At 44.4% G+C, this 27,857-nt stretch overlaps 1 protein-coding gene across 5 annotated transcripts in view; it reads right to left on the bottom strand.

Moving 5' to 3' along the window:
• Positions 1–909: 909 nt before the first annotated feature.
• Positions 910–27,857, bottom strand: part of LOC119488165 (plectin-like) — a 36,676-nt gene continuing 9,728 nt past the window's right edge. For 4 of the 5 annotated variants that reach the window (XM_037769526.1, XM_037769527.1, XM_037769530.1 and 1 more), the window contains 15 exons: positions 27,272–27,397; positions 26,873–27,025; positions 24,987–25,141; positions 24,757–24,883; positions 24,403–24,589; positions 22,335–22,915; positions 22,038–22,216; positions 20,985–21,123; positions 20,170–20,363; positions 18,857–19,019; positions 18,663–18,746; positions 18,481–18,588; positions 18,181–18,279; positions 15,914–17,740; positions 910–14,495 (listed from right to left, as the gene is read on the bottom strand). In XM_037769526.1, the coding sequence (XP_037625454.1) occupies positions 1,542–14,495; positions 15,914–17,740; positions 18,181–18,279; positions 18,481–18,588; positions 18,663–18,746; positions 18,857–19,019; positions 20,170–20,363; positions 20,985–21,123; positions 22,038–22,216; positions 22,335–22,915; positions 24,403–24,589; positions 24,757–24,883; positions 24,987–25,141; positions 26,873–27,025; positions 27,272–27,397 (17,076 nt within the window). In that variant the 3' untranslated portion in view covers positions 910–1,541. The remainder of the gene's footprint in view (positions 14,496–15,913; positions 17,741–18,180; positions 18,280–18,480; positions 18,589–18,662; positions 18,747–18,856; positions 19,020–20,169; positions 20,364–20,984; positions 21,124–22,037; positions 22,217–22,334; positions 22,916–24,402; positions 24,590–24,756; positions 24,884–24,986; positions 25,142–26,872; positions 27,026–27,271; positions 27,398–27,857) is intronic. The other variant, XM_037769531.1, reaches the window with a different exon arrangement.

Below are 27,857 nucleotides of genomic sequence, written 5' to 3'. Positions count from 1 at the left end.
GATACTGCGTATAGTATCAGTATAAAACTAACTCAGTAAAAATATCCCACCCCTGAAATGTCTTTCGCGTGACCTATGTACAGTAAATGGCAAATGGTAAATACACGTTTATTTTATTACGGTGTTATGTACTCCACGCCCCTCAACCTCCTACTTTATTCTGAGGACGTTCTCATAGGGCATAATTAAACCTCAATTTTAACTTTGGAACTCTTTGTAATACAAACACACAATAGACCTTAGATAACACTTGGCCAACTTAAAAGTATCTATTCTAATCCTCCGTTATGTGCTCTCAAAATAATCTTGTTCAATGGGAAAAGTGTTCAGATGTCCAAAATGCACATTTAACCAAACAAAGAATTTCTAAAGTTAATAACAAGTCAGTAAAACATGTTAAGAATGCAAAATGAATATCAAGGAATTTGGTCCAATTGAAATATACTGTGTATATATACTGTATATGCAGACATTTTGTTCAAGCATATTTAGCATTAATTTTCAAATTATAACTTGCCTTTAACATTTCCTTTGATTACTTCTGACTTGATCAAACTGAAACTATGTTTTCCCAACCGTATGCTAATGTATGATGATAGGCTAAGAGATTTACATTTTATTAGTGCCATTTTATACTGTAGTAGATTTTGAAGGTTCCCTTCAACTACCTGCAAACTGAGGTTATACTTTATGCAGTGAACATTTTTATATATTTCTTTTTTTCATATTTTAACTGTATATTTTTCTATATTTATGTTCCTTCACTTTGCAGTACTTGATTTTTATTTAGATTTTCTCTTGCACCAAAACACCATATGTGAAAACCTACTGGGCAATAAACCTGATTCTGATGTAGCTATTAAAAGTGTTGCATAAAAACTAACAATGAATAACAGTCATGAATCCATATGAGCTAAAGACTCAACCGCTTTTATTTGGAGATATTGAGAAACTGTTACAAAACCGGAAGCACTAAAGAGCAAAAGAACAACAGTTAACAACTGATTCAGTAGAAAACAAATAGTTAAACCAATATATGTAACCAAACCTTGTATCCCTCCCCTCACAAAACATGTATTTCAGATGACAAATAAATGTAAACATAGCACCCTTATGTGACCAATGCAAAGCTTAAAAAGAAATTACATTTCATGAAGATTTTGAAAAACTTATTTTTTGTATGCAAAAATATGGTAATCATTTCTAAGCCTATTTTAGGGGCACCAAAAATTATATTAACATCCTCATTATTTTCATTCCAAATACCATAAGATGGCTGCCATTAATACTTTAGTTCATTTCCACAAAAAATATCTTGGAAGTGTTAATTTTCTCGAACATTTGAACTATAGCATTTTAAAAGCATAGCAACACCAAAGCAGAAATCTAAAACTATGCAAAAAGTTTAAGAACATTATCTTAATTTTTTTTTTCTCCTCATATACGACACACACAAGTTATTTTCTGAACAATCGGTATATTTTTAACAAAAGGAATCATTTGCAAGAAAAGAGCATGAATGTGCAGATCATTTTCTTGATTTATTTGGAGGATGCAGAGTAGGTGGTGAAGCTAGAAACACTGTGGTGATAAGTTCCTGAGGAGGAGGGGGATCCAAGGTCCACACTGCTCCTGCGGGAGCTTCGTCGTGAGCCACTCCTGGAGCCGGTGGTGGACCCTGGGGCAGAGGAGACATTGTAAGGACTGCTGATCCCTCTGGAAGACACAGATGATGCCTGGAGCATTTTCAACCCATTGCTTTCCTCCACCAGACAATTATCCAGAGCCTGCTTGTAAGAGATCCTAAGTTTGCTCTTGGGGCACGTCAGGTTCTTTGTGTGGTCTCTGACGTTTTGGAGCCTCTCGGCGTCTCTCGAATCCAGCCACTTCATTTCCACAGCCTCATCTATGGTTCTTCTACAGCACATTTCTGGGTCATAAATCCCTCCTGTTACATACTGGAACTCTAGGAACCTCTGCCCTGCCTCATATGGCAGCCACCTCTCCTTCATGGCCTGAGGAACAGATAACTTCTTCTTGTTTTTTACATCCTCAAAGCCAAAGAAGGCTTTCTGGGCAGGCTTGAGCTTTGGGCCCATGTTGTCACTTATTATGCCCAGGCGGGTGGCCTCATGGATGCTGAGCCTATGGCCATTTGTGGGATTGATTATTCCTCCAGTGCAAGCCTGAGCCTCCAGCAGTCTCTGGGCAGTGATGGAATCCACCAGACCACGATCTAGAGCCTCTGTGATGGATATCTTCTCGATACAGTCTGTGTCAAAGACGGCACCCACAGGTTCCTGTTCATCTATTACTTCAATAGGAGAGGACAGAGTGACAGATATGCTGGATATATTCCTACGGGAGTCAGTTGAGTCTCGAGGTACACTGCAGGTTGAGGTGCTTCGCTCTGTGACAGTGGAAGTTCTTGTTGTGGTCATCTTTGAGAGAGAAGATGATAAGGGTCTTGACAGGACTGATGATGACAATGATGATGTCACTGACGATGGAACTGAGGCTGCTGATGTTCTTAAAGTTGATGAAGATGTCACTGAAGATGTACCCGGTGATGCTGATGTTCTTGAAGTTGATGATGATATCACTGAAGATGTACCCGGGGATGCTGATGTTCTTGAAGTTGATGATGATGTCACTGAAGATGTACCTCCGGCTGCTGATGATCTTGAAGCTGATGATGATGATGATAATGAGGATGACCCATATTTGGTCTTGTTGCTGATGATATCTGCAAATTGAGTAAGGGTGATGGTACGTGATCGGTAATTATCTACATCTGATTGGTTGATTACTCGCATTTCAAGCAGCTCGCTAATGTCATACTGTCTTCCAGTCTTCCTGTCAATGATAACAAAGCGGATGGAACCATCTGGAGCAGTGATAGTGATCTCTTCCCACTCACACTCCTGCTCGGACAGCTCCACAAAGGTGTCGTAGTCAATATACCCCTTGTCATATGCTACACGTACTGTCATCTCTTTATTAGTCTCCGGGTCTACAATTACCACTCTCCTCTTTCTCAGAGTGTTCTTCGAAGTCGATTCTTGACTTTTCTTGTCAGTGATAGGCAACAGGATGAGGCCAGTCTTCTTATCTGTGATACAGCGATTCTTAAGCTCCAGATAAGCTAGGGTTTCCTCTGTGTTGGGGTCAAAGAAACCCTTGGTATCAACATTCTGATCAGTCAGGGCCTTGTTCATTTCTTCATCAAAGTAACCTCTCTTGTAGGCTACGTTCACGTCAATCCGATGGCTGTGTTCAGGATCAATGATACCACCGCTGGCAATCTGAGCCTCGAGTAGACGGATGCCATGACCTTTCTCCACTAGACCTCTCTCTATGGCCTGAAAGAGGGAAATAATCTTGTCTGTACCAGGCAGTTTGTAACCAGTCACAGCCCTCTCTGCTGATAGCAGATGGTCCTTAAACTCTGGCCCAAACAGTCTTTTATTGTAAGCATCACTAACTGTCAGGTAATGGTTGTTGACAGGATCAACTATAAAACCTGAGGCAGCCTGGGCCTCAAGCAGTTCCAGTGTGGTCCCAGATTGCAGCAGTCCATCTTTCATGGCCTGATAGATGGGCATCACCTTATCACTGGCCTCATCATAAACTCCTGCTATGCAGGTGGAACCTCTCAGGTAGGAGTGCAGGCGGTCTTCAATGTCCTGGCTCGTCAATCTGCCCTCTCTCAGTTGGTCCATATCTGACCGGTCTAATAGGTTTGCATCCACTAGATCTCTGACTGGCACCTGACCCCTGAGCCCCTGTACAGTTATTGGCTTTTTAGGTTCAGGGAGAAGCAAAAGACCTGTTTTTGGATCTGCTTTGCATTTTTTCTTCAGAGATACATAGGTAGTTGCTTGTTGGGTGTCTGGGTCCAAATAACACTCAGGATATTGATTCAGGCCCCGGTATAGGTCCTCATCTATGAGATCCCTATCCTTTGCAATGTCTTTGGGTAGGAATACACTGAGGGCAGGGTCTAAAATACCCCCTACAGACTCTTGAGCCTGAAGTATACGTAGAGCTGTGTCCTTGTCAATCAATCCCTTCTTCATGGCCTGGCCTGCCGACAGGAGCTTGCCTGTATTTGGGTCTCTGTAACCTATAGCAGCAGCTTCAGCTGCGAACAACTTTGATTCATCCTCCTTATCCACTACTCCTTTGGCACATGCTGCCTTTACAGTCAATCTCTCATTAGTTCTGGGGTCAATGATGTTGCCAGTGGCTGCCTGAGCTTCCAGTAGCATGTCAGCGCTGTCCGAGGACATAATTTTCTGTTTCTTGGCTTCTGTAAAAGACATTTTCCCTAAAGGTCCAGCTGCAACACCAGCAATTGACCCTGTCCCCTTCAGAAAGACCTTTTTATCCACGGACACATCTGGGACCGTTTTCTCTCCCTTCATTAGTTTGTTAAATGTTGGTTTGTCCAGGACCCCACAATCAAGCAACTGTTGTGCTGTGACAGTCTTACGGACACCATCAAAGAGTAGTTTGGAAGGGTCTTTCTTCTCAGAGACTGGCAAAAGTTTCAGGCTTGCTTGAGGCTCTGTCTTGCATCTTTCCTGCAAAGCCCCATAGCTGGCATCATTTTCAGTTTCTGGGTCAACGTAACACTCAGGACCCTGGTTAAGAGCTTGACGGAGGTCCTCATCCAAAAGGTTGCGCTTTATAGCTGTATCTTTGGGGAGGAACACGCTAAGATTGGGATCTACAATACCTCCCACAGACTCCTGGGCCTGCAGCAGGCGTAGCACAGTCTTCCTGTCGATTAGTCCCTTTTTCATGGCCTCAAACACTGACAGAGGCTTGGCTCCGCGAGGATCCTTAAAGCCAACAGCAGCAGCCTCTGCTACCAACAATCTGTCTCGATCCCTAATGTCCACCACTCCTCTGGCACATGCCTCCTCTACGGTCAGCTTCTGATTAGTTTTAGGGTCAATGATGTAGCCTGTGGCAGCCTGGGCTTCTAGTAGCAAATATGCGCTATTTGAGGGCAGGAGCATCTGTTTCTTGGCTTCTGAGAAAGACATTTTTCCTTCACGTCCAGCTACCACCCCAGCAATGGGTCCAGTCCCCTGTAGATATACCATCTTTTCCATAGACACGGCTGGGACAGTTTTCTCCCCTTTCACTAGCTGATTAAGTGTTGGCTTATCAAGCACTCCGCATTCAAACAACTGCAGTGCTGAGACTGGCTTGCGGATTCCATCAAACATCAGTCTGGAAGGGTCTTTCTTCTCAGTGATTGGCAGAAGTATCAGGCCTGTTTGAGACTCAGTTTTACCTCTTTTCTTTAAAGTCACATAGCTGGTATCACGCTCGGTGTCTGGGTCAATGTAACACTCAGGACTCTGGTTTAGAGCATGACAAAGTTCCTCATCCAAAAGGTTGCGCTTTACAGCTGTGTCTTTGGGGAGGAACACACTGAGATTGGGATCTAGAATACCTCCCACAGACTCCTGGGCCTGCAGCAAGCGTAGCCCAGTCTTCCTGTCAATTAGTCCCTTTTTCATGGCCTCAAACACTGAGAGAGGCTTGGCTCCGCTAGGATCCTTAAAGCCAACAGCAGCAGCCTCTGCTGCCAATAATCTGTCTCGATCCCTAATGTCCACTACTCCTCTGGCACATGCCTCCTCTATTGTTAGCTTCTGATTGGTTGTGGGGTCAATGATGTGTCCTGTGGCAGCCTGAGCATCCAGTAGCAAATCGGCACTTTCCGCAGGCATGAGCATCTGTTTCTTGGCCTCTGATAAAGACATTTTCCCTAAAGGTCCAGCTGCCACGCCAGAAATTGATCCTGTCCCCTTTAGAAAGACCTTCTTATCCACAGACACCTGTGGGACAGTTTTCTCTCCCTTCATTAGTTGGTCAAATGTTGGCTTGTCAAGGACTCCACATTCAAACAACTGCTGTGCTGTTACTGGCTTACGAACACCATCAAAGATCAGTTTGGAAGGGTCTTTCCTCTCATTGATTGGCAGAAGTATCAGGCCTGTGTGAGACTCTGTTTTGCTTCTCTTCTTTAAAGCCCCATAGCTGGTATCACGTTCAGTGTCTGGGTCAATGTAGCACCCAGGACTCTGGTTTAGAGCTTGACGGAGGTCCTCATCCAAAAGGTTGCGCTTTATAGCCGTGTCTTTGGGGAGGAAAACACTGAGATTGGGATCTAGAATGCCCCCGGCAGACTCCTGGGCCTGCAGCAGGCGTAGCCCAGTCTTCCTGTCAATTAATCCCTTTTTCATTGCCTCAAACACTGAAAGAGGCTTAGCTGTGCTTGGGTCCCGGTAACCCACAGCAGCGGCTTCTGCTGCCAGGAGTCTATCTCGATCCCTATTTTCCACCATTCTTCTGGCACATGCCTCCTCTACTGTTAGCTTCTGATTGGTTGTGGGATCAATGATGTGTCCTGTGGCAGCCTGAGCATCCAGTAGCAAATCGGCACTTTCCGCAGGCATGAGCATCTGTTTCTTGGCCTCTGATAAAGACATTTTCCCTAAAGGTCCAGCTGCCACGCCAGAAATCAATCCTGTCCCCTTTAGAAAGACCTTCTTATCCACAGACACCTGTGGGACAGTTTTCTCTCCCTTCATTAGTTGGTTAAATGTTGGTTTGTCCAGGACCCCACAATCAAGCAACTGCTGTGCTGTTACTGGCTTACGAACACCATCAAAGATCAGTTTGGAAGGGTCTAGCTTCTCAGTGATTGGCAAAAGTAGCAGACCTGTGTGAGGCTCTGTCTTGCATCTTTTCTTCAATGCCCCATAGCTGGCATCACGCTCAGTTTCTGGGTCACGATAACACTCAGGACTCTGGTTTAGAGCTTGACGGAGGTTTTCATCCAAAAGGTTGCGCTTAATAGCTGTATCTTTGGGAAGGAACACACTGAGATTGGGATCTAGAATACCTCCCACAGACTCCTGGGCCTGCAGCAGGCGTAGCCCAGTCTTCCTGTCAATTAGTTCCTTCTTCATGGCCTCAAACACTGAGAGAGGCTTGGCTCCGCTAGGATCCTTGTATCCCACAGCAGCAGCTTCAGCTTCCAATAATCTGTCTCGATCCTTAATATCCACCACTCCTCTGGCACATGCCTCATCTACTGTCAGCTTCTGATTGTTTCTGGGGTCAATGATGTGACCTGTGGCAGCCTGGGCTTCCAGTAGCAAATCTGCAATATCTTCAGGCAGGAGTGCCTTTTTCTTGGCTTCTGACAAAGACATTTTGCCTTGACTCCCAGCTACGATCCCAGCAATAGGCCCAGTTCCCTTCAGATTAACATTTTTGTCTACAGACACCTCTGGGACATTTTTCTTCCCCTTTTCTAGATCTTTAAATGTTGGCTTGTCAAGGACTCCACATTCAAACAGCTGCTGTGCTGAGACTGGCTTACGGATTCCATCAAACATCAGATTGGAAGGGTCTTCCTTCTCAGTGATTGGCAGAAGTATCAGGCCTGTGTGAGACTCTGTTTTGCTTCTCTTCTTTAAAGCCCCATAGCTGGTATCACGCTCAGTGTCTGGGTCAATGTAGCACCCAGGACTCTGGTTTAGAGCTTGACGGAGGTCCTCATCCAAAAGGTTACGCTTTATAGCCGTGTCTTTGGGGAGGAAAACACTGAGATTGGGATCTAGAATGCCCCCGGCAGACTCCTGGGCCTGCAGCAGGCGTAGCCCAGTCTTCCTGTCAATTAATCCCTTTTTCATTGCCTCAAACACTGAAAGAGGCTTAGCTGTGCTTGGGTCCCGGTAACCCACAGCAGCGGCTTCTGCTGCCAGGAGTCTATCTCGATCCCTATTTTCCACCACTCTTCTGGCACATGCCTCCTCTACTGTTAGCTTCTGATTGGTTGTAGGGTCAATGATGTGTCCTGTGGCAGCCTGAGCATCCAGTAGCAAATCGGCACTTTCCGCAGGCATGAGCATCTGTTTCTTGGCCTCTGATAAAGACATTTTCCCTAAAGGTCCAGCTGCCACGCCAGAAATCAATCCTGTCCCCTTTAGAAAGACCTTCTTATCCACAGACACCTGTGGGACAGTTTTCTCTCCCTTCATTAGTTGGTTAAATGTTGGTTTGTCCAGGACCCCACAATCAAGCAACTGCTGTGCTGTTACTGGCTTACGAACACCATCAAAGATCAGTTTGGAAGGGTCTAGCTTCTCAGTGATTGGCAAAAGTAGCAGACCTGTGTGAGGCTCTGTCTTGCATCTTTTCTTCAATGCCCCATAGCTGGCATCACGCTCAGTTTCTGGGTCACGGTAACACTCAGGACTCTGGTTTAGAGCTTGACGGAGGTTTTCATCCAAAAGGTTGCGCTTAATAGCTGTATCTTTGGGAAGGAACACACTGAGATTGGGATCTAGAATACCTCCCACAGACTCCTGGGCCTGCAGCAGGCGTAGCCCAGTCTTCCTGTCAATTAGTTCCTTCTTCATGGCCTCAAACACTGAGAGAGGCTTGGCTCCGCTAGGATCCTTGTATCCCACAGCAGCAGCTTCAGCTTCCAATAATCTGTCTCGATCCTTAATATCCACCACTCCTCTGGCACATGCCTCATCTACTGTCAGCTTCTGATTGTTTCTGGGGTCAATGATGTGACCTGTGGCAGCCTGGGCTTCCAGTAGCAAATCTGCAATATCTTCAGGCAGGAGTGCCTTTTTCTTGGCTTCTGACAAAGACATTTTGCCTTGACTCCCAGCTACGACCCCAGCAATAGGCCCAGTTCCCTTCAGATTAACATTTTTGTCTACAGACACCTCTGGGACATTTTTCTTCCCCTTTTCTAGATCTTCAAATGTTGGCTTGTCAAGGACTCCACATTCAAACAACTGCTGTGCTGAGACTGGCTTGCGGATTCCATCAAACATCAGTTTGGAGGGGTCTTTCTTCTCAGTGATTGGCAGAAGTATGAGGCCTGTGTGAGATTCAGTTTTACTTCTCCTCTTTAAAGTCCCATAGCTGGTATCACGCTCGGTGTCTGGGTCAATGTAACACTCAGGACTCTGGTTTAGAGCATGACAAAGTTCCTCATCCAAAAGGTTGCGCTTTACAGCTGTGTCTTTGGGGAGGAACACACTGAGATTGGGATCTAGAATACCTCCCATAGACTCCTGAGCCTGCAGCAGGCGTAGCCCAGTCTTCCTGTCAATTAGTCCCTTCTTCATGGCCTCAAACACTGAGAGAGGCTTGGCTCCGCTAGGATCCTTGAAGCCAACAGCAGCAGCCTCTGCTGCCAATAATCTGTCTCGATCCCTAATGTCCACTACTCCTCTGGCACATGCGTCCTCTACTGTCAGCTTCTGATTAGCTTCAGGGTCAACGATGTGGCCTGTGGCAGCCTGGGCTTCTAGTAGCAAATCTACACTATCCGGGGGCAAGAGCATCCGTTTCTTGGCTTCTGAGAAAGACATTTTTCCTTCACGTCCGACTACTACCCCAGCAATGGGTCCAGTCCCCTTTAGATAGACTGTCTTTTCCGTAGACACTGCTGGGACAGTTTTCTCGCCTTTCACTAATTGGTCAAATGTTGGCTTGTCAAGGACTCCACATTCAAACAACTGCTGTGCTGTTACTGGCTTACGAACACCATCAAAGATCAGTTTGGAAGGGTCTTTCCTCTCATTGATTGGCAGAAGTATCAGGCCTGTGTGAGACTCTGTTTTGCTTCTCTTCTTTAAAGCCCCATAGCTGGTATCACGTTCAGTGTCTGGGTCAATGTAGCACCCAGGACTCTGGTTTAGAGCTTGACGGAGGTCCTCATCCAAAAGGTTGCGCTTTATAGCTGTGTCTTTGGGGAGGAAAACACTGAGATTGGGATCTAGAATGCCCCCGGCAGACTCCTGGGCCTGCAGCAGCCGTAGCCCAGTCTTCCTGTCAATTAATCCCTTTTTCATTGCCTCAAACACTGAAAGAGGCTTAGCTGTGCTTGGGTCCCGGTAACCCACAGCAGCGGCTTCTGCTGCCAGTAGTCTATCTCGATCCCTATTTTCCACCACTCTTTTGGCACATGCCTCCTCTACTGTTAGCTTCTGATTGGTTGTGGGGTCAATGATGTGTCCTGTGGCAGCCTGAGCATCCAGTAGCAAATCGGCACTTTCCGCAGGCATGAGCATCTGTTTCTTGGCCTCTGATAAAGACATTTTCCCTAAAGGTCCAGCTGCCACGCCAGAAATCGATCCTGTCCCCTTTAGAAAGACCTTCTTATCCACAGACACCTGTGGGACAGTTTTCTCTCCCTTCATTAGTTGGTTAAATGTTGGTTTGTCCAGGACCCCACAATCAAGCAACTGCTGTGCTGTTACTGGCTTACGAACACCATCAAAGATCAGTTTGGAAGGGTCTAGCTTCTCAGTGATTGGCAAAAGTAGCAGACCTGTGTGAGGCTCTGTCTTGCATCTTTTCTTCAATGCCCCATAGCTGGCATCACGCTCAGTTTCTGGGTCACGATAACACTCAGGACTCTGGTTTAGAGCTTGACGGAGGTTTTCATCCAAAAGGTTGCGCTTAATAGCTGTATCTTTGGGAAGGAACACACTGAGATTGGGATCTAGAATACCTCCCACAGACTCCTGGGCCTGCAGCAGGCGTAGCCCAGTCTTCCTGTCAATTAGTTCCTTCTTCATGGCCTCAAACACTGAGAGAGGCTTGGCTGCACTAAAATCCTTGTATCCCACAGCAGCAGCTTCAGCTTCCAATAATCTGTCTCGATCCTTAATATCCACCACTCCTCTGGCACATGCCTCATCTACTGTCAGCTTCTGATTGTTTTTGGGGTCGATGATGTGACCTGTGGCAGCCTGGGCTTCCAGTAGCAAATCTGCAATATCTTCAGGTAGGAGTGCCTTTTTCTTGGCTTCTGACAAAGACATCTTGCCTTGACTCCCAGCTACAACCCCAGCAATAGGCCCAGTTCCCTTCAGATTAACATTTTTGTCTACAGACACCTCTGGGACATTTTTCTTCCCCTTTTCTAGATCTTTAAATGTTGGCTTGTCCAGGACACCACAATCAAGGAGCTGCTTGGCTGTGACAGGTTTCCGAACACCATCAAAGACAAGTTTGGAGGGGTCTACCTTCTCAGGGATTGGAAGAAGTATGAGGCCTGTGTGAGACTCAGTTTTACTTCTCCTCTTTAAAGTCACATAGCTGGTATCACGCTCGGTGTCTGGATCAACGTAACACTCAGGACTCTGGTTTAGAGCATGACAAAGTTCCTCATCCAAAAGGTTGCGCTTTACAGCTGTGTCTTTGGGGAGGAACACACTGAGATTGGGATCTAGAATACCTCCCACAGACTCCTGAGCCTGCAGCAGGCGTAGCCCAGTCTTCCTTTCAATGAGTCCCTTCTTCATGGCCTCAAACACTGAGAGAGGCTTGGCTCCGCTAGGATCCTTGAAGCCAACAGCAGCAGCCTCTGCTGCCAATAATCTGTCTCGATCCCTAATGTCCACTACTCCTTTGGCACATGCGTCCTCTACTGTCAGCTTCTGATTAGCTTCAGGGTCAAGGATGTGGCCTGTGGCAGCCTGGGCTTCTAGTAGCAAATCTGCACTATCTGGGGGCAAGAGCATCCGTTTCTTGGCTTCTGAGAAAGACATTTTTCCTTCACGTCCGACTACTACCCCAGCAATGGGTCCAGTCCCCTTTAGATAGACTGTCTTTTCCGTAGACACTGCTGGGACAGTTTTCTCGCCTTTCACTAATTGGTCAAATGTTGGCTTGTCAAGGACTCCACATTCAAACAACTGCTGTGCTGTTACTGGCTTACGAACACCATCAAAGATCAGTTTGGAAGGGTCTTTCCTCTCATTGATTGGCAGAAGTATCAGGCCTGTGTGAGACTCTGTTTTGCTTCTCTTCTTTAAAGCCCCATAGCTGGTATCACGTTCAGTGTCTGGGTCAATGTAGCACCCAGGACTCTGGTTTAGAGCTTGACGGAGGTCCTCATCCAAAAGGTTGCGCTTTATAGCTGTGTCTTTGGGGAGGAAAACACTGAGATTGGGATCTAGAATGCCCCCGGCAGACTCCTGGGCCTGCAGCAGCCGTAGCCCAGTCTTCCTGTCAATTAATCCCTTTTTCATTGCCTCAAACACTGAAAGAGGCTTAGCTGTGCTTGGGTCCCGGTAACCCACAGCAGCGGCTTCTGCTGCCAGGAGTCTATCTCGATCCCTATTTTCCACCACTCTTCTGGCACATGCCTCCTCTACTGTTAGCTTCTGATTGGTTGTGGGGTCAATGATGTGTCCTGTGGCAGCCTGAGCATCCAGTAGCAAATCGGCACTTTCCGCAGGCATGAGCATCTGTTTTTTGGCCTCTGAGAAAGACATTTTCCCTAAAGGTCCAGCTGCCACGCCAGAAATCGATCCTGTCCCCTTTAGAAAGACCTTCTTATCCACAGACACCTGTGGGACAGTTTTCTCTCCCTTCATTAGTTGGTTAAATGTTGGTTTGTCCAGGACCCCACAATCAAGCAACTGCTGTGCTGTTACTGGCTTACGAACACCATCAAAGATCAGTTTGGAAGGGTCTAGCTTCTCAGTGATTGGCAAAAGTAGCAGACCTGTGTGAGGCTCTGTCTTGCATCTTTTCTTCAATGCTCCATAGCTGGCATCACGCTCAGTTTCTGGGTCACAGTAACACTCAGGACTCTGGTTTAGAGCTTGACGGAGGTTTTCATCCAAAAGGTTGCGCTTAATAGCTGTATTTTTGGGAAGGAACACACTGAGATTGGGATCTAGAATACCTCCCACAGACTCCTGGGCCTGCAGCAGGCGTAGCCCAGTCTTCCTGTCAATTAGTTCCTTCTTCATGGCCTCAAACACTGAGAGAGGCTTGGCTGCACTAAAATCCTTGTATCCCACAGCAGCAGCTTCAGCTTCCAATAATCTGTCTCGATCCTTAATATCCACCACTCCTCTGTCACATGCCTCATCTACTGTCAGCTTCTGATTGTTTCTGGGGTCAATGATGTGACCTGTGGCAGCCTGGGCTTCCAGTAGCAAATCTGCACTATCTGGGGGCAAGAGCATCCGTTTCTTGGCTTCTGAGAAAGACATTTTTCCTTCACGTCCGACTACCACCCCAGCAATGGGTCCAGTCCCCTTCAGATTAACATGTTTGTCTACAGACACCTCTGGGACATTTTTCTTCCCCTTTTCTAGATCTTTAAATGTTGGCTTGTCCAGGACACCACAATCAAGGAGCTGCTTGGCTGTGACAGGTTTCCGAACACCATCAAAGACAATTTTGGAGGGGTCTACCTTCTCAGGGATCGGAAGAAGCAGAAGGCCTGTGTGTGGCTCTACCTTACATTTCCTCTTCATTGACATATAGGTTACACCATCTTCACTTTCGGGGTCCAGGTAGAGCTCAGGCCTCCGACTCAGAGCATGATATATGTCATCATTAATTAGGTTACGCTCAATGGCTGTGTCTTTAGGAAGGAACACACTGAGTATGGGATCTAGGATGCCCCCCACAGACTCCTGGGCTTGTAGCAGACGCAGTGTTGTGTTCTTGTCAATCAGTCCTTTCGTCATAGCCTGAAATACTGAAAGGGGTTTGTTTGTGCCAGGACCACAATATCCTACAGCTGCAGCTTCTGCTGCCAACAACCTCTCTCTGTCCTCTTCATCAACCACACCTTGATCACATGCCTCTTCAACTGTCAACTTCCTATTAGTTCTTGGGTCAATTATGTGGCCTGTGGCAGCCTGAGCATCCAGTAGTAGGTCTACGCTATCTGGTGGTAGCAGATTCTCTTTCTTTGCTTCGGTGAAAGTCATTTTGCATAAGGGGCCTGTAAAAGACCCTGGACCTTTCGGACCTTGAATTACCACCCCGGCTATTGGGCCTGTCCCTTTGAGACTGACTTTTTTGTCGACAGAGACATCAGGCACAGTCTTATGCCCCTTCACAAGCTGGCTAAGTGTTGGTTTGTCCAAAACACCACAGTCAACCAACTGGTTTGCTGTGACTGGCTTACGGACTCCATCAAAGACCAAAGTGGAAGGATCCAAGGTTGGGGGCTCTCTAACTCTCATCAGCTCAGTTTCCATGGTTTTTCTGACAACAGCCACCTCTCGCAGTTCTTTCTGCATATCTGACAGCCTGATTTTATATGTCTCATCAAGCTCCCTCAGATCCCTCATCAGCCTCTCTAGCTCACTTTTCAGAGAGTTCTTTTCCCTCTCCAGACGTTCCTTGTCTGTTTCATATTGCCTGATCAGGACCTGCTTACTATCAAACTGGTCCTTCCAGTAATCTGAATCCCTCTTCGCCCTCTCGTTCTCATCCTGTATACGTTGCTTACTGCGAAGCTCAGAGTCTTGGGACAATTTAATGCGACTGAGTTCGTCCTCTAGCCTTTGGTAGCGATCTTTGTCCTTATCTGACAATTGCAGTCTCAGCAAAAGAGCATCTCTCTCATTCACAATCTCATTGTACTGGGACTGAATGGATTGCATCATGGTGGTTGTCTGCAGAAAAATTGAGGGAAAGAGCAGAGAGACAAAAGGTTAGTCAACTCAGACATACATTGATACATTTTCTGTATATCAACAACCATACATTTATTTTCTGCATTTTACATCCCGGTATACAAACATACAATCAAGGAAACTGGGATAGAACAGTTTTGGATTTAAATAGAAATGAAATCAGAAATGATCATGCTACTATCAAAATTCACCTAAGTTTGTACTGTTGTGCTGTGCTAGTAAACCTTAATGGTTAACTTTAATACTATCAAGGAGGACAGCACACAAACTTGCTCTATTCATATTTTTCTAGGTCCAGGATTTTGGCAGCTTAATTACGAAGAATTAAGCTGAGAAGTGAAGCAAATTGAATGTTTCTGTTCTTACTGTAGCTCGAGACATTTTTTGACCTGCATTGGTATTCATTTAAAATATGTCAAGATAGACTAAATTCCATAATTACAGTGTTAAATGTATAACAACTGAATATACAAAAAGCTGCAATTGATTAGAAAAATAGCCAAAACCCATGAATAGCAAGTCTGTGTGCGTTCTGGCAAAATATAATTTGTGTCTTGCAAGAATGGGAAGTAAAAGTATATAGGTAATGGCATTACAGTAGTCAATTCTTAAAGAAAATTAACCAGTAGAAAAAAAACACAATTTCAAAAAGTAATTGATTTTCATTGTGAAATATACCTTCCCAATCCTGAAGACAAGCTACATCAACACTACATTGTTTATAGCAACTACAACCACAAAAATACGCAGGCCAACTATTTTGACTATTACTTTGTACAGATTGGAACATCTACATTCTGTAAATTTGTTAAACAGCACAAATAGATAATGCCAATAGATGGCTGTCAATCTTGATTGACTGGTCTAAAATTGCAAGAAGAGGTGTATCAAATACTGTAAAAAATTTGGGATATTTCACATGTATACCAGTGCTGTTTTTACAAGTTTGCAAAATGTATCTTATAGACCATCAAGATGCTATAATAATATGATAAACAACAATCAAACTGTATTAGACCAGAGGACCAGCGGTAATGATGTCATTGACGGTGTTGATCACTCTGGGCAAAAGAAGGAGAGGCATAAAAGCATGCAGTATGCACATCTTTGCACAGTGTGGGCAGGGGGACAGTTGACTGGGGAGGTCGGCAGGCAGAAAGGCACTGATCATGTTTGCATGCAAGGGATTTACATGCAACTTTATTCAAACACATACGGGCATATGTGTTCAAATCAGAGTTACCAAGTGGGAGGCATCTATAGGGGATCTAGAGGTGTTCCAGCATGCAAGCAAAATTTTGGCTACAGACACCAATAGCTACTTGATTGATCCAAACTAGGACTCTGATTTGGAAAGACGAGAGCAGGCCAGGACTGAGTGCCAAAGTTCCATGTACCTCGGTGGCCTGCTTTTGTATTTTCTCAGTCTCCAGCTTGAGTTTCTCCCTCTCCGAGGAGAGCTCTGAGGCCAGGTTGCGGTAATCTACATTGCTGCGCTCACTGGCTTGAAGCTGCAGTTGCAGGGCTGTAATCTGGGAGGAGAGCTCATCATCACTTCCCTGTTTGGATCTCAGGAGTTCCGCTTTATCATGTCGTGCTGCGCTTAGTTCCTCCTCCAGCCTCAGCCTTTCTTTGGTCTGGCTTTCTGCCATCTCCTTCAGCCTTTGAAGCTCACCAGAGCGCTCATTCAGGGCCTTACTCTTCTCCTCTATAGTTCTGTAAAGGCCCTCATTCCTGAGGTTTGCCTCTTTGCCTCCTGCCTGCTCCTGGAGGAGCTGTTGCTGCAGGGCCTTCAGCTCGGCGCTCAGCTGAGTCATGCGCTCTGCAGAGGTCTTGTTTTGTCTCGAGCTTCTCTCCAGCTCCTCCTGCAACCTAAGGCGCTCTTCTTCACCTCTCTTTTCTGACATGCTGGCGTGCTCTTGGCTCTGGCTTAGAGTGGTAACGGTGCTGATGTACTCAGTCATGGCCTTGGTGGTGTTTTCCAGCTCTGTTTCTACCTGCCTTCTTCTGGACACTTCCTCTTGGTTGGCCCTCCTCAGATTCTCCACTTGGCTCTCCAGCCCACCTCTCACATCCTGAAGGTCCTTCATGCGACTCTGTAGCCTGCTCATGTTCTGCTCTACTCTGCTTCGCTCCCTGCTCTCCCTCTCAAGCTCCATACGTATCTTCTGGAGCTCTTCCTCGCACTCCCCCAGCTGGGTTGCAGCCACTGATGAACTGGTTAGCTTCACCTGCAGCTGGGCCAGAGTCTGTTCGAACACATCCTGCCCTTCCTCTATAGTTCTCCTCCTGCGGGTCTCTTCCTCCAGGCTGTGTGTAATGTAGGCCAGCTCGTCACTCTTCTCCTGCAGCCTCTTCATGACTTCAGCCAGCTCCTCTGCATACTGGCTGCGTTCCTCGTCTCTCTGCCTAATCAGCACCTCCACCTGACTCTCCAGTTCTCTCCTCCTGCGCCCTTCCTCTGTGATGACAGCACGCTGACTGTGAGCTTCTTCTTCTGCCCTGTTCCTTTGTTCCTCAGCCTGGCTCAGAGACATCCTGAGCTTCCTGAGCTCCTCCTCCAGATTCCTCCTCTCTGCCTCCATCCTGTCATACCGCAGCTGGACATCAACGGTATCCTCCTCCCTCTGGGCTGCCAGCCTCTGCATGTCTGTGCAGCTGACGTGGATCTGGGATTCGTAGCTGAGCTTTAAGTTATTGATCTCCATACTGCATTGGCTCCTTACCTTTGACATCTCCTTCTGTAGCTCCCTGATCCTCGCCGCCTCCTCAGCCAGCTGCCGCCGCAGCTGTTCAATCTCGTGATCCTTGTTTGTCACACTCTTCTCAATCTCCACCTTGGACCAGCTGACCGTGTCCAGCTCCTTCTGCCTCTTCCTCAGCACCAGCTCGTACTCCTCCTGCTGCGTAGTGTAGCGCTCCTCTGCCAGCCTCCTCTTCCTCTTCTCTTCCTCAAGCAAGTAGTTGAGACGTGTCACCTCATCGTTGAGGTCTGCCAGCTGGCTCTGAGTGCTGTCCAGGCTGTCCATAGTGGCACTGCACTGCAGCGTAGCGGTTTGCTTCACCTCCTCAATCGACAGCAGCTTGTCCCGCGAGTCGGACAACTCCAGCTCATAACGGGAAACAGACTCTTCTAGAGATTTATTCTTGGAGTCGCGGTCTCGCATGCCCTCCCTCAGCAGGCGAAGTTCTTCCTCTAACAGGTCAATCCTGGTGTTACGAATCTGAAAGCAAGACAAAGCAAAAATGAATGCAGAGGTAGTTTTAAGAACTGTAATAATCAAGTAAAAAAAACACTTCACCACAGTGTACTTGGAAGATTGATTCAAACTGATTCATGGAATCATCCAACATTCAAAGAATATCCATAGTTGCTTTAAACTCAATTAAACTAAATTTAAAACTAACTAATTGAGGTTAATTCAACTTAACCATCAGGGACAATGAACATTAATTGACATCATTATCATGTAAATGTGACTAATTTAGCCAATTTGCTAATTTTTCCAAAATCCCTGGGCAGGATGATGATAAAAGCTAAACACGAACAAACAAACAAAAAAATCCCAAAAATATTCAGTAAGACACAGCACGAACAAAATGAAATTAAAAAATACAAAGCAAGCACAAATATTCAAAGAAATGCAAAATACAACATCAGTACCTTGAGCTCCTCCATGTTTTTTAGCAGCTCTCCCAGGAATTTGTAGTAGTCACCAGAATGTGTGAGCAACTCCATGTAACGGGTTTGCAGTTGTGTAGCCTGAAACAAAGACAAGGCAAACTCAAGGATTAATCTAGATAATACGTCACTTAACTTCACTGATTCATAGAAATGTCATTGATCCCCTCCTTTAATATACTAGAAAAAGGGAAAAACATTTTCAGATACTAGTGGGTCACCATATGCCAAAAGTTGCTTCAGTGTTTTAATGACACAACTTTTCCAATATGGTTTTATTACTTCCAAATTTAGGTCCATCGACGGCGACTTCAGCATTGTCCTTTTGATGGGGATGTTGAGCAACGTCTCTAAACCAGAGGTGTAAGAGGCCAGGTCCGTTTCATAATCCTGTAAAACAAACAAAGTCATGAAACAAATTATTTTGATCATTTTAAAGTCTGCATATATGCAGGCCTCCTTACCTTGATAGAAATCACACAGGCCTCATTGTCCCTCAGCACGCTCTCTACTGTCTCCCTCCTCGATTTGATTTCAGAGTTCAGGGCCTTGACAACACAATAATATAAAGACGTCAGATGACTTAAAACACATGGACATAGACCCTCAACGCAGTTAGCAAAATTAATCAATAGCAATGAAAGGCTGAGCAGGAAACCTTCTGGTTGTTAATTTGGTCCATCAGTGTTTGGATGCTCTCTATCTTGGTGGCCTGCAGGGTGTCTTGTTTTGTCCGTGTGGCATCAATCCAGTCAATAAGGGAGGTGCTGGTTTGCTTGTAGTGCTCCAGCTGAGGCTGGTACGACTGCAAATCCTGGACTCTGAGCAAGAAAGTGGACAAATTTAAAACATAGCACCATGTTTTTCAGTAGACTGAAACTATTGATTAATGTGAGATACAGTGAGAAAGACAGAGAGTATCCTTTTACACAAAACTCTAATCCGATACAGGCTGGTGTAAAAGAGTTGTCCTGTGTCGATGGCTGTAATAAATTGTTATTTTCAAAATAGATTATTCAATCATTTAAATCAATCAATCAATTAAATGTTTATAAGATGTCAAGAAATGGTGAAAGAGGCCCATCACAGGTCCACAGAGGTTCCCAAGGTGTCACCTTAAAATGTTTTTACTCAATTAGCAAACCAAAATCCAAAGGTTTTCAATTTAAAATTTAATGAATAAATAACCCGATATCACGCCAAATCGTGTAATAGAGCCGCCTGGCCACCAGGTGAGAGCGTGGCAGTGTCACGTTTTGCCTTGTCGAGGTGTGAATATTACACATATGTATGAAGGTGCAGTACCAGCAGGGGGCAACAAAACTACTCACTTAGGTTTAGGCTACAAAACCACTTAGTTAGGTTTAGGAAAATGTCATGGTTGGGCTTAAAATAAGTATGTAAATTAAGTACACTACGTACGGAAACAACATAATAGAAGTACAGAAAATATGTAAAAAAGTCACTAAAGAACACGTCACAAACATTGCCAACGTCGCTAACTTCACTAATGTAACAAAACACCTGCCTCCTGGTTGAAAGTCCTGTGTTTGTTGGTCCCCTTCCACCTCCCCTCCCTCTCACCATAAGCCTTCTTTCTCACTTTTGATTCTACGTTACTAGCTCTTAGCATAGCATATTCACGCAGATGCATTTACATTGCAGTCAGTACAGACTACATGGCGTACATATGACATGCCAAAATCAAGAATGCTGTTCTTATTGCACGCTTTTGCCTTGCGCATTATCGTGTCATTCATACGCCTTTTCGTGCGACCAGGTGTGCTCGCATACATGTTATGAGAGTCTCACAGGAAATAGGTTTGACGTGGTACGAGTGATTAACTGGCTGACTACAGAGTAGACAACAATGTGACACACTGCTGGTTTGTGATAGCCAATTGTTGGGAAAAACTGCTCAAACATGGATCCTTGGAATAAAATAGATATGAGAGAGAAGAGGAGACATACCTGGTGTCAATCTGCCCTAGGAGTCGTCTCCAGCGGTCTGACAGCAGAACCACCTGCTCAGAGTATTTGGACAGCATCATGTCACACCTCTGGAAGGGCCCGCCCAGCTGGCCGCTCCAGTGGTTGGCCTTGGCTAGCTCCGTCTCCATGGTGGCCAGAATACCCCTCTTCAGATCCAGCTCCGCTTTAACATTCTACACACCAACAACACACAGGAAACACCGGTCAAATGTTTTTAAAGGGGACCTATTATGCTTTTGTGCTTTTTTCCCTTTCCTTTAGTGTGTTATATATTTTTTTGTGCATGTAAAAGATCTGCAAAGTTACAAAACCCAAAGTCCACACCAAAGAGAGAAACACTGCTCCTGAACTGCCTGAAACGCCTTGCTTGAAGTCCTGCCTTTTCTTCCGTGACGTGGTGATGTCATCAAGTAACACATGTACATAATACCTGCCTTGCAGCTAGTTTGGCACGCCCTCAAACAAAGCTAGTTAGAGAGGAGCTGGAGTGGAGTCCAAAGAGTTTGGTTCGGTTGACCAACTGTAGGCCAGCTGACCAATCAGAGGGGCGGGGCAGGAGCTCAAACAGAGCGTTTCAGACAGAGGGTTAAAAGAGGTGTTGCAGCACAGCCAGTATGAGAAAAATTAAGTGTGAGGCTGAGCGGCGCAGGAGGACAGGCTGGAAAATTACATCATCACAAGTGATTCTTTTTTACTTGTGCAACACATGAAACGCAACAATATCTTGCTGAAAAACAGCAGAGGTCTTTTCAAGAAATTTATTGTAGGAAAATGTAATTTTTTTTATAAATTACCTTCAGGGTCAACATGTATTCCTCCACTTCGTTGGGCGACAGAGAGGTGGTCTCTTTCTCCACCAGTCTCGCCTCGTGGACTTTCACTATGTCTTCGGCTTGTTCCACACTCTCCAGCATGTCCCTTAGAGCCTTCAGCCTGATAGAGAGGACGAAACAAATATAGAATACATTTATTCTGTTGATGATGTGTGAGATCAATATGTCAGAGTAGCTTCCTTTACATTTGCTGGGTTAGTAATGAGTGAAAAAAGTACAAGAGGGTACTTTTAATACACTAACGGCCGGGCCACAAAGGAAACGTCAGCAGCACGTGGCGGCTGCAGAACCTGTCGTTTTTTATTTCGACGTCCATGTTAACAGGTCAGGGCTTAACAGACAGTGAAAATGTTCTTTTGACAGTATATTGACATCCTACCAGCAACATTACTACAGTTTCAATGTCTATATCTGTAGAAGATGTCACAGACAAAATTTCTCCATTTCAAAATAAAAGCCCTCTAGCATTTTTTGGTGGGAAGAATGCATTCATTCATTAACACAATGCTTTTATTCTGAAATACTCGCAGGAAAGGGTTGTGAAAAAGCAGTTACTTGCAGGTCTCCATAAATTAATAGAGTACCGGCTTACCCCACGTATGCTATTAATATAATAGGCTATGTTACCAAGTTAAAGGAACATCAGGTCAAGGGCAGTATCTTTCCGATGTAAGCTCTCTCTCTATGTGTGAATAATGAAGTGAAATGGCCATTATGAAAGGAAAACTCTATGTAGAAAGAAAGGACTGGCAGCAGCAGCGCCGCCGCAGAAACGCTGCCAGTGTGGACAACACGAGTGAGAGACGCAGCAGTTCAACGAGGCAGCCGTCACGTGTTGCTCATGCGGCCTGTGTGGCCCGGTAACGTCTGCTGGAGAAGACAGTTTTAATCTAGGATCATCTTAGTTGTGATCTTGTGTATGTGAAATTTAATCTCGGGTTGTTCTTACTAATGAGTACTTGATCTCATAAGACTTCCTGAATAATCAAAGCTACACTGTTTGTGTAGGCTTACCGGTCCAGGTAAGCTGATGAGCTGCTCTCCAGACTACCCAGCCTCTGGTTGATGACTTCAACCTCGTTGCGGAGGAACTGGGCTTTATCTGAATCATTCATGCCCTCCAGCTCCTTCAAGATATGCTCCCTCAGACGCAAGTGCTCCTCACGCATCGAGTCGACATTACGCAGAAGCATCTGCAGGGAAATATACACACAAATACAGTTACTGCAATGAATAAGTATTTAGAATAAGATTTGTTTTAATACTGCACGCGTGTCTGTTTTTCTTGTATTTGTGAGTATTTGTGTCTACCTCTAGCTCAGATATCTTGAGGCCACAGTCGTGCATCCAGTCGTCTCCGAGGCAGATGTGAACGTGCTGACTCAGCGTGCCCTCGGAGGCCTCCAGCCTGAGTCTGAGCGCATGCAGCTCAGTTAAGCTGCGGGAGGATGAGGATGAGGAGGTGGAGGTGGAGGAGGAGGAGAAGGAGTGGGAGGAGACAGGAGGGGCAGCAGAAGAAGTGACCACCTTCACCTTCTTCACCAACTTCACTTCCGTTTTCTTTGCTCTTTTCAGCTCCGCTCTTCGTCTTTCTTCTTCGAGCCTCCTGGTCTCCGCTTCGCGCCTCCTGGTCTCTTCTTCGAGCCTCCTGGCCTCCGCTTCGCGCCTCCTGGTCTCCTCTTCGAGCCTCCTGGCCTCCTCTTCGCGCCACCTGGCCTCCTCTTCGAGCCTCCTGGCCTCGGCTTCGGCGGCAGCTTGTTGTTGCTGCTGCTGCTGTAATAGAATCAGCTGCTGTTGGTGTTGCTGGTTGGACGCTTGCTGTACTAGGATCAGCTGCTGTTGGTATTGCTGGCCGGACGCTTGCTGTACTTCTATGTGTTCCTGTTGAGCAACTGTGAGTAGACACAAGATATGTTTTGTTTTTTTCATAATTGGTGGAGGAAAACATGATTCTCTGGTCCTACATGGGGACTCTTGTATATATACAGAACATGATTTGAATTCTGTAACACTTAAGCAATAGTCTTATGTTAGAACAACTTAGTATTATTAGTATTATTACTTTATATTGAGAGATTGAGTCCTAAATAAAGATTGGATTGGATGAAGTGCAACGAAATCTCAAAAACGTCTTTTTGACGCATCTTTTAAGGGCTTTTTAACAATGCAAGATATAGCATTTTTTGAACAATTTTGATTTTTCTCCTTAAATATCTGATACAGCTGAAGACATTTTTTGTCAATAAAAATGTAGATGTAGAAATTGGGCAACACTGGTGGTAAAGGTGATAAATAACTGTAAATGAATGTCATTTACATACATTTATATTAACCTAGCAAGTAACACACAATGAAATTGGTCTTGACTGACCAAGACTTACAAAATAAATGCATTTTTGTATTATTAGTGCAATAACCTAAAAAAACTGATAAAGTAATAAAACCATGCAGACTAAATTGTAGCTATAGTCACCAAAAATCAATTGTATTCTGAGGAACACCGTCCTCTTGTCTTTTGCTGCATTAGCTTCAACTGATATTCAATAATTAATCTTTTTATTATAACAATAAAATTACACAATATTACTAGGGCTGTCAATCGATTAAAATATTTAATCAAGATTAATCGCATGATTGTCAATAGTTAATCGTGATTAATTGCAAATTAATCACACATTTTTTATCAGTTCAAAATGTACCTTAAAGGGAAATTTGTCTTTAGAGTATTTAATACTCTTATCAACATGGGAGTGGGCAAATATGCTGCTTTATGCAAATGTATGTATATATTTATTATTGGAAATCAATTAACAACACAAAACAATGACAGATATTGTCCAGAAACCCTCACAGGTACTGCATTTAGCATAAAACAATATGCTCAAATCATAACATGGCAAACTGCAGCCCAACAGGCAACAACAGCTGTCAGTGTGTCAGTGTGCTGACTTGACTATGACTTGCCCCAAACTGCATGTGATTATCATAAAGTGGGCATGTCTGTAAAGGGGAGACTCGTGGGTATCCAGAGAACCCATTCACATTCACATATCTTGAGGTCAGAGGTCAAGGGACAAAATTTAGTGGAAGTTTGGAGAATTATTTAACCTCCTTCTCGATAAGCTAGTATGACATGGTACATAGGTACCAATGGATTCCCTAGGTTTTCTAGTTTCCCACTACCTACTACCACCTAAAAATCACAAGTAGCTTTAATGTGTTAAAGAAATTAGTGGCGTTAATACGAATTTGTGTTAAGGCTTTATTATCAGGTTAACTTTGACAGCCCTAATTATTACACCTGTATATCAAAATGTAAATTCAATTATTTGTTTTAATGCAGGAGGAGTGTGAGCTGTGCATTTTTTGTAATACTGACTGTAAGTAGGCAGCTCCACCACGATCTGGTCATAGTGGGTCTGGGCTCCGGTGACCTGGTTCTCAATCATCTTCTTGTCCTCGTCAGCAAACATCTGGGAGCCGTGGCTGGTCATTTTGAACTCCTCGTAGCGAGACTCCAGGCTCTTGATGAGTTGGCGGTATTCCTCGGGACGCATGCGGGACAGCTGAACACAGACACACAAACATTACGTTTGACTTGCGTTTAAACAATGTCAGAAACTAAAAGGTAGGTAAATGCACTTCATTTTAAATACTAATGATAATACTTCATGTATCTGTTCGGAAACTTTCCATTCTGTTGGATAGTTGGAAGATAACAGAGATCACTCACCATGGTCACGGTGAGGGAGTTGATTTTCCTGATATCAATGAGGCAGTACTGCCAGGCGATGAGACTCTTAACATTGATGTACAACTGACTCCAGATTGACAGGATGGCCTCATAGTACTGCTCGTTCCTTTGGATAACACAGAGACAACATTTTAACCCTAACCCCACAACAACAAGGTTTTTCGTATCTTCTTCTTCACAGACAAAACAAAAATGTTTTTGCGTCTTACTTGTTGGCCATACTGATGCCGAGTGGGTTGGGAGGTGGTACGATCAGGCACACGGAGGGCACCAACATATCCAGTCCTCCCGGGCCGGTAACGTCCCACTTACTGCGTTGACTGTTGTCCTTTAGGATCGCCTCATTCTCCTTACAGATCACCTTCTGTGGAGTCAAAGAAAAATACATTTTGTCAATAAATAAATAAATAAACAAACAAAATCAAATATGGCTCAACGAGACAACTCTTAAAAAGTTCTAAAGATTTAAAAATAGAATTCCTCTGAAAAATGTAAACACATTGGAAGGCTCTTGATCCCAAAGGCTTATTTCTAAGAAAATAAGGTTGAACAACAATTGTCCTTAGAGGCTACGCTCTAGAACAGTCATTCCCAAAGACTGTTGGAACGCACGGGTGGGACACAGAAGATTTTATTAGGGTCGCCAAAAGAACTAGCAGAATTTCTTCCATAGTCTTTTAACATTTATACCTGCAACACACCTTTGAGCCACATGAGGGAGCCTGATGATCGTATTATTCTAATTATTGTAGTCTACTTACTTACTTATCACTTCCAAACGGTCAAACTAGGCAGCGCTGATATGAATCAATATTCTGTTACTGTAATGCCTATTTCTCGCCTCAAATGTTTTCAGAATCATCTTGTAGTGCACGGGTAAGCTGTAAAATGAGAAAGTTTGTGACGTCGCAGCCATTGTGAAATCTGGTGAGGGAACGCCAAGTTCCGATCACATGACCGGAGCACAGCCAATAGGAACGCTCTCTCAAAGAAAAGACCTGTGATTGGTCAAAGTTTCCCGTCACGGGCTAGATTTTCTAAAGCCTGAAAACAGAGCCATGAGGAGGTGCAGAAGTGTAGTTTTCTCTCAGAACACTTGAATTACAATATGCTGAAAGGTTATTATGGAATTTTTGCCCAATGATGCCAAAATATACTGCCTACTGCCACTTTAAATGAACATGATCGCCTGCGATACTGATGTTTAAAATGCGTGCTGTTCTCAAATCAAACGCTTCCTAAACCAACAGCCAGCCACCAGGGGGCGATCCAGATGTTTTGGCTTCACATTTGGGGAGCTGCACGCACACCCTACAGCAACAGCCTGTGTAAAACTTTCTTGAACGTTGCGGCTGCAGTCCAGATTAGAAGAGTAATACACTGTTTATTACTCATTTTGCCAAACCAAAATGCACTGAAATCAGGTGAAGAACCTTATTTTAAGTCTCATTTTGATGCAAAGAGTTGTACAGTGGCTGGAATGTAGCACAACATGGAAGTGAAAGCAATGCTCTGTTGATTTAAATGTTAAAGTGCAATAAAAAAATATTTTGTCATTAAAATCAATGAATTAATCATGATCTCAATATTGCTAAAAATAATTATGATTATCATTTTGGCCATAATCGTGCAGTCCTGGTGGAAAGGGGCATTTTCCTCATCTCCAAACAAGACAATTGAACCCACACACAGATCGACTGTAGCTCTAGGCATACTGATGGTTTTGTGTGTAGTGGAGGTAGTAGGGGTGGGCTGCCTATTCTGGCTAATCTCGTTTTCTCCTGTTTGCTGAGTTAGGGAGATAACTTATTGTATTTTGGTTTCCTGTATTTTGTCAGACTGGTTGCTTCTGAGGTTAGATTTAGTTTGTTTTGTTGGCTTTGGCTCAGCCTGAAGTCTGACTAGGCTCCCAGCATGTTAATCCAAACCTGTGAATAAACTAAACCATTTCATATTCAGTGCTCCGCCTCTGTGGCTGCTTTAAGAAATGGGGAAGATGGGGTTGATTCATGTTCTCGATCGCACAGACCGGGCATACCAATATGAATTTATTACCAACGGTGTGCATATGTGACATGATCATTAGAAAACTGACCTGGTCTTGTTTGTAGTCACACAGAGCTTTGACGATGACGGGGGTGCTGCTCTTCTCTTCAGGGTTTCTGGGTTTCAGTCTCACAATGGTCCTGGACTTGTTGACCAGATGATGAACCTGCCTCTTGTTTTCCATTATATTCTCCTTCTCCCTCTGGAGATAATAATATAATAATATTAATGCAGGTCAATAATAATAATTACAAACTGTAGCTGTTCTGTAGCTTGTTCAAACAGAAAAAAGTGATATTATTTTAAAAAATCCAATTTAACACAAAATGAAAAAAGAACAGCAATACGGCAATGAAAAGACCAAAATATAAAGGTGAGTTTTGACCATCTATAGATTCAGATATTCTGACATTTAAGGAGAAATAAAAAAAAAAATGAGAAGCTGTACCTCTAGTCCCTGAAGGAGCTCCATCAGGTCCTCCAGTGAAGTGTTCTTGTCACAAGCGAATTTCATCCGGACCGTCTCATGTTCCTTCTGCAGGCCGCTGTACGTCTCATTGGCCTCTTTGAAGAACTGAGATGTATAAAAGAGACGATTAGGAATACATTATGGGGTTTCTCACAGTATTATTTTGATATTAGTTTGTTAACAGGGATATAAAAGCAGAGGGACTATATCACACACGAAAGATCTTACAGTGAGGCCACTACATGGTAACTTAAAGGGGATCTATGCCCATTTTCAAAATTCATACATGTTATTCCTACGGTCTGAAACAGTCCAAAATATTAGTAAACATGAACAACTCTCTCCCAAATCCAAAAACTAGAGTCTAAAACTCAAATTTGTGATGTCATCGGGTATAAAGTGTGGAGCTGCTCCATAGACAATGAATTAGGAGAGATGTTAGGTGACACTGAGAGCACCCAGGGGAATGTTCTGAGTATATGGGAACATTTTCTGCAATAGAATAAAGCTCAATAAGGTATAAAAAAAGAGAAACAAACATTCATTTGGCCCATAAAATCAGTCT

This window comes from Sebastes umbrosus, chromosome 5, assembly GCF_015220745.1.
Source record: "Sebastes umbrosus isolate fSebUmb1 chromosome 5, fSebUmb1.pri, whole genome shotgun sequence".
In the NCBI taxonomy this organism is placed as follows: domain Eukaryota; kingdom Metazoa; phylum Chordata; class Actinopteri; order Perciformes; family Sebastidae; genus Sebastes; species Sebastes umbrosus.
Note: the sequence above shows the minus strand (reverse complement) of the source record. Positions and strands in the feature narration are given on the sequence as shown.